General features: G+C 30.5%; 1 protein-coding gene across 1 annotated transcript; it reads right to left on the bottom strand.

The window, feature by feature from the left end:
* Positions 1 to 4,540: 4,540 nt before the first annotated feature.
* On the bottom strand, positions 4,541 to 6,505 carry LOC122024677 (40S ribosomal protein S28). Its single transcript, XM_042583351.1, has 2 exons — positions 6,408 to 6,505; positions 4,541 to 4,930 (listed from the first exon to the last, which is right to left on the bottom strand). Exon 2 carries the CDS (start codon positions 4,917 to 4,919, stop codon positions 4,722 to 4,724), a length of 198 nt encoding a protein of 65 aa, XP_042439285.1. The 5' UTR covers positions 4,920 to 4,930; positions 6,408 to 6,505; the 3' UTR covers positions 4,541 to 4,721.
* Between the last annotated feature and the right edge of the window lie 643 nt (positions 6,506 to 7,148).

A 7,148-nucleotide genomic window follows, 5' to 3' on the forward strand; every position in this document is an offset into this window, starting at 1 on the left:
AAGCATCACAGGACCAGAGCATAGAACACACAATGAGGGTCTTAGTTGAAAAACTTGTAGAACATAGGAGGATTATGAAGGGCATTGCATGGTGCTAGAATAATTATATCACATTGTTTCACAAACTTCCATTCACCAAACAAAATAGGTTATCTAAGATATAACATAATTTCCTTCTATTTTTTTTTAAAAAAACTAACTGGCAACAGATATAATCACCACTAAAACAACAAAACACTATTCTACTCTATATATTGATCATAATCTTGAGTATACAAAGCTATCTCATTTGAGGAAAAAAATATATCAATACCAGATAATCCTCTTAACCAGTATACGTATTTAAAAAAAAGGAAAAAAAAACAGACAGCAATAAAAAAGATTAGCTATTAATTTTTTCAGTAAGAGAATCTTATGTTTCTGAAGTAGCAATCACCGCTACAAACAACCAATCACTAATTAATTATATAGTGTTTTCCACGTTTTGGAGATTTCAACATTAATGATCCCTGCTTTCAGATAAAAACAATAGTAAAAAAATATGATAGCCTATTGATTGTAGAAAGCATCCTAGTTCCACAAATTGCAGACTCCATTCTGTAATCAAATAACAAAACACTTAAAAGCTCGAAGTCAAATCCTAAACAGATCTGAAAATTTCAAGGTAGACGAATGTGACCCAATGGCAAAATTGCAGATACCACACCAGATGGTATGCTATATACTCAGATCCTCGGTAATTACTAATTAGTAAACTAAAACTTCCTAACAGAAGACAATTTATCAAGCAACACGACGCCGCGAGATCGATTATGCAAAGACCATATAAAGATTGAAACCAAACAAGAGATTGTTTTAATTTCGTACCCTGCTCCTGCTCTTTGTTCTCCTACAAGGGCTCAAGGGCTCGAGAAGCGGCGGCCGATGCACACGATGAAGAACCCCTAGGTTTAGTTTGCCTTATATAGGCGGCAGAATTTTTTTTTATTTGGCCTGTTATCTTTAATAAATTTCAAATTGGTCCTTTAACGATTTAGTCGTGATTAGATACTTTCAAATATAGATACATATATAAAGCCGTACGCTTGTGCTATTCTTTTAAAAAAAAATAACATTTACTTAGGAACACTACACGAATATTTAAAAATTTAATCTTAAATATTATAATTCAAAAAGAAACATAAAATCATATAAATAACAACTCATTATCACTCGATCATAATTCATAAAATTTTAAATCCTAAATATCTATAATATATTTCATGAATATCTAAAATTTTTAATTTTAAATACTATAATCTAAAAGGAAAATTGAACTCTAGGCGAACAATCTTATTAACTCAAAATCATTATAACTCCTAAATTCTAAAATTTTAAATCATAAATATATATAATATACCCTACAAATAAATAAAAAATAAAAAAATATTCTGCTTGAATCCAAGCTCCTAGATCGAGGTCCAAGTACCTAGATTCAATAATATACGTAGGTTGATGACATGGCTCTAAATTCTCTTCACCGTTCATCCACTCCTCTCTTCCTCCGTTTCCAACTTAGATATAGGTCATCTTGTTCAACTCTCAACTCGCGCCAAGTGAAATAGGGTTTTCGCTCACACCTATATTGGTCATCTCCCTCTCCTTTTTCTACTTGTGTTTCAAAATGACGCAAAAGGTGTTGTGAATGTATGTTGAATGTTTATCTTTTACCGATAATGTTTCTAAAAATCAATTGTTTAAAACCCACTGTGAGAATACTTTGTTGCTTGATTTCGAAGAATATGATGGCGTTGTTTTTTAAAAATTGCAACATTAGTACTGGTCTTTAAAAATCAACACCAACGTTGGTGCTCGTTTTCAAAAACCCATTGACCACATGTTGGTACTAGTTTTTACAAACCAACAGCAACGTTGGTGCTGATTTTCAATTCCTATTTTTAAAAATCCATTGACTACATATTGGTGTTGATTTTTATGGGATTGGTGCGTACGTAAAAGGGGAGATTAATTATGTGTATTTTAAAAATAGAGTTTTTTTTTTAACTTAAAGAAAAGTACAGCAAAAAAACTAAGGGGGTGTTTGGTTGATAGGTTTGGGAATGAAAGAATGGAATGATAGTAAAAGATAGTATTTGGATTGTGGGTTTGGGAATGATATTTTGGGAATGATTACTAGATTTATGGGAATCAACCAAACTCATATAACTTGATGAGTTTTATTTCCATTCCTATTCCCATTCCACTCTACTATCAAATCCATACTCATAGTCATTCCCATCATTTAACCAAACACCCCCTTAATATAAACAAAAAATACAAGACTCGATCGGTTACTTGGTTCGGAATCTTCGACGATTCTTATTTTAAGACTCACGATCTATAAAATAAAATCGTATAACTGGACAATCCACTAACAAACCTTCATTTAATCCTTTGGTTTTTATGAATTATACTTCATCCCTAATATAAGCTTAACGCCAGATTAAGATGTCATTAATGCTAAATCATAGGAAATTTTATAAAATTCCCTCTAATATTGTAAAATCGTTAAAACACACATCTTAGTGTTTTTCTCCTTAGTAATAGTAAAATTGAATTTTTAAATGAAAATTTTGAATTTATTTGGTTGATTATTTTAATTTATTTAATAAATAATAATTTTAATTATATAATATTGAAAATATAACAACTTCTCATTAGGGGCGGATCTACATTAGGACACGAGGGATCACGGCCCCCACCCAAAAAAAAAATTTAATAACATAATTTTATAGAGAAGTTTTTTAAATTTTATTAGTATATATATTATTTTACTCTAATTTAATATATATGTATAGTTGGTGTAATGACAAGTTTTAATTTTATTTTAACACGCCTCTTAAGTTCGAATTTGTAGGACTGAATTTAATTTTTTTTTCTCCTTTATTTTTTCACTAAATATACATTATACATTATGAAAATTTAGAGAAATTATTATTATATAATATACTTAATAATTATTTTCATCACTTAATATAGGACCCTCTCTTCAAATTTAAAATCCTAATCCGTCCCTGCTTCTCACACTTCATGTTTGGGATCGTCAAAAGATGCATTGATATTTGAGAATGCACAACAAGAAAAAAAAAACAAGACACGCCTCTTTCTCGTTTTATCCTTTTGCCAAAATTGATTTTTTTTTTTCTAACTTATTTTTTTTGCATATGATAATTTTATTAAAACTGAGCTCTAATAAGACTCATTACAAGTGTTTATTATAAGTGTTATAGATTTTTAAAATACCCTGGAGTTTATGTGCCAAAAAAATATCAGTTTGAAGATGTTAACACTAGTCACATGTTCATAATTTATTTTAGAGATATCAAAATTAGACATAGACAATATAAATATTTTTACTATATTATATAGTAAAAGATGATTTGTTCACTTTAGTACCATCGTCAACTCATTTCTAGATCAATATAAAAAAAGATAAATTATGAATAACTACTCGTCATTAATTTATTATATTATGATTTTTTTTATTACATATCAATTTTTTTAAAAAATCAAATCTTATAGATCCAAAATTTAAGTCAAAATTAATTAGAACTCCGATTCAATGCATGACAACTCTTATATATTTCTATAGTACTTTGAAGTTATCCTCGAGGGCCATGGTATTATGGTAGAATATTCAAGTTGTCATCTAGGCATTCACGATTTGAACCTCAGCTACGACGTATTTGTAAGAATTTTTTCTCTAAATGAAGACGTAATCAAAAGATGCTAGACTTCTGGATTAACCGTCACGTGCGCTTCTTGATTTATCCTAATAGCCGTGAAAATAGATCGATAAATCGGTCACCCCATAAATAGTCAATAACGCTAACTAAAATTATCTTTTTTTAAATATAATTCTTTGAAGTTCAAATATGCCATTTACTATTTTTTAAAAGATATGTCATTTACTATTTAAAAAATAAATAAATAATATCATATACTTATATTTAAATTGTGGTACTAATTCTAAAACACCAACATCATTAATGCTAATTAAACTGTAGTATTAATTTTTAAAAATCAGTAATAATTATTACGCGCAAAGGAAAAAAAAATTGACAAAGAAATGCAAAAGAGTAAAACAAGAAAGAGAATCATTCTCAAGCCTCGATGGACGCCTTTTGAACAATCCCAAATCTTGAATGCACCCTCTGAATAATTACCATTGAAAAAATATATATATCATATACTATATTTATGTTTATATGATTATTATATTATACTTAGTAAGATTTAAAATTGCTTTAAAAGAATTAGTAAATACCTCAATGACACATTATCATTTTAACAAATCATGACATGAAAAATATACAAAACCATCAAGTAGAATATGCTATTTAGCTAACCGATATCGTAACCCAAAAAAGAAAACGAAAGGATAAAATGTTACAATTGTCGAGGATAAAAACAAGCCGCGTAAAATTGCAATGAAAAGCAACTACTACGAAATGACACACGAAAAGCAAGAAGTGCAATGATAAATACTACTAACAAGCTGTTTGCAGTAAAAACATCAAATAGATTAAAACTCACAGGCAACAAAGTAAACCAAAACATTTAGGTCCACAGGCAATTCAATTGCTTTAAAACATCACCAACATCCATGACAAATTGAAAAGAAAAGATCAATCCATAGTGCAGTTGAAATAAGCTAATTAGAAAACTAGCGTAGATGAACATCAACGCAGCCGCCTGGCCTCCCTCTCAGACTCAAGAAGCGTAAGGATATCGCCCTCCCTTACTGGGCCCTTCACGTTCCTCATGATTAGCCGATTCTGGTCATCCAAGAACTTAACCCTGACTTGTGTAACCTGACCTCGAGATCCAGTACGACCCATCACCTTCACCACCACTGCAAGCTTGGCTTGAGAATCCATGATGCAGTTCACTGGATTGGTAGGGTAGGGTTTAACAGGTTAGACGCTAATCCAAAATTGAGATAGAAACAAACAGCAAGAATAATTTAGAAGTGGGCAAGTGCCAACCAAGTTTAGCATTTATCTATTGCATCATTCATGAAAGATGGAAAGTAAATGAGATGTGTGATGATAATATATGGTCGCTAGATATATTATTATCAGAACAGAAGGATCTCTATTCTTCGATCCTTACAATAAGGAAAATATTAATTTATATAGGCTCCACTTGAAATTTTAACTCATCCTTCCACTTGAAGAAAATTACGTAGGGAAAATTATGGCCTACTACAAAAGTGATGAAACAAAAAAATGTTCCAAGTACCTGAATCATTATTTTTTATTGATAAGAGCACATCCAAGCACCACAGGACCAGAGCATAGAACACACAATGAGGGTCCTAATATTAAGCATGCTGGCGTCTTAGTTAAAAAAACTTGTAGAACATAGGAGGATCATGAAGGGCATTGCATGGTGCTAGAATACTTATATCACATTGTTTCACAAACTTCCATTCACCAAACAAAATAGGTTATCAAGATATAACATAATTTCCTTCTATTTTTTTTTTATAAAAAAACTAACTGGCTACAGATACAATCACCACCAAAACAACCCAACACCCTTCTACTCTATATATTGATCATAATCTTGAGTATTCAAGATCAAAGCTATCTAATTTTAGGAAAAAACTATATCAATACCAGATAATCCTCTGAACCAGTATAAGTATGAAAAAACAGAAGCAGGCAGCAATAAAAAAGATTAGCTATTAATTTTTTCGGTAAAAGAATCTTATATTTCAGCAGTAGCAATCACTGCTACAAACAACCAATCACTAATTAACTATATAGTGTTTTCCACGTTTTGGAGATTTCAACATTAATGATCTATGCTTTCAGATAAAAACAATAGTAAAAAAAATGATAACCTAATGATGGTAAAAAGCATCCTAGTTCCACAAATTGCAGACTCCATTCTGTAATCAAATAACAAAACACTTAAAAGTTCGATGTCAAATCCTAAATAGATCTGAAAATTTCAAGGTAGACGAATATGACCCAATAGCAAAATTGCAACATTAATGATCTATGCTTTCAGATAAAAACAATAGTAAAAAAAATGATAACCTAATGATGGTAAAAAGCATCCTAGTTCCACAAATTGCAGACTCCATTCTGTAATCAAATAACAAAACACTTAAAAGTTTGATGTCAAATCCTAAATAGATCTGAAAATTTCAAGGTAGACGAATATGACCCAATAGCAAAATTGCAGATACCACACCAGATGGTATGCTATATACTCAGATCCTCGGTAATTACTAATTAGTAAACTAAAACTTCCTAACAGAAGAAAATGTATCAAGCAACACAACGCCGCGAGATCGATTATGCAAAGACCATATAAAGATTGAAACCAAACAAGAGATTGTTTTAAGTTCGTACCCTGCTCTTTGTTCTCCTGCCAAGGGCTCAAGGGCTCGTGAAGAGGCGGCCAATGCACACGATGAAGAATCCCTAGGTTTAGTTTGCCTTATATAGGCGACAGAATTTTTTTTATTTGGCCTTTTATCTTTAATAAATTTCAAATGGGTCCTTTAACGATTTAGTCGTGATATATATATACATCGATATTTAATTTTTAAATCAATGTTTCCTTATACAGCAACACTATACCTCGTGACCATCAATAATTTTTAATCTGGAATAATATAATTTAAAAATAAAATATAAATTATAAAATAAAAATTTTATTAGCTTAAATCCATTATAACTCAATCTCTAAATCATAAAATATTAAACCTTAAATACATATAATATTTTCCGTGAGTATTTAAAATTTTTAATTTTAAACATTATAACTTAAGGGAAAAATATGACTCTAGAGGTAAAATTTTATTGAGTCAAACTCATTATAATCCAACTCCTAAATCCTAAAATTTTGAATCCTAAATATATATAATATGCCAAAAAATAAACAAAAAACAAAACAAAAATATTATGCTTGAATCCATACGCCTGAATTCAATCCACGTGCCCTAGGTCCGCATAGGCACATGACATATCATCCGTAGCATAGCAATTTCGTGTGTATATATATATATACACAACACTGCTCTCTTGCGGAACGCTGTGTGCGGAATGCTGCGAAACGCTGATCTGGACACGCCACATCACATGCGGAAG

This window comes from Zingiber officinale, chromosome 1A (genome assembly GCF_018446385.1).
Source record: "Zingiber officinale cultivar Zhangliang chromosome 1A, Zo_v1.1, whole genome shotgun sequence".
NCBI classification, from domain to species: Eukaryota; Viridiplantae; Streptophyta; class Magnoliopsida; order Zingiberales; family Zingiberaceae; genus Zingiber; species Zingiber officinale.

Bases quoted from the DNA above. Each gene is read 5' to 3' on its own strand.
- LOC122024677 (XM_042583351.1), bottom strand. From the start codon at position 4,919: ATGGATTCTCAAGCCAAGCTTGCAGTGGTGGTGAAGGTGATGGGTCGT.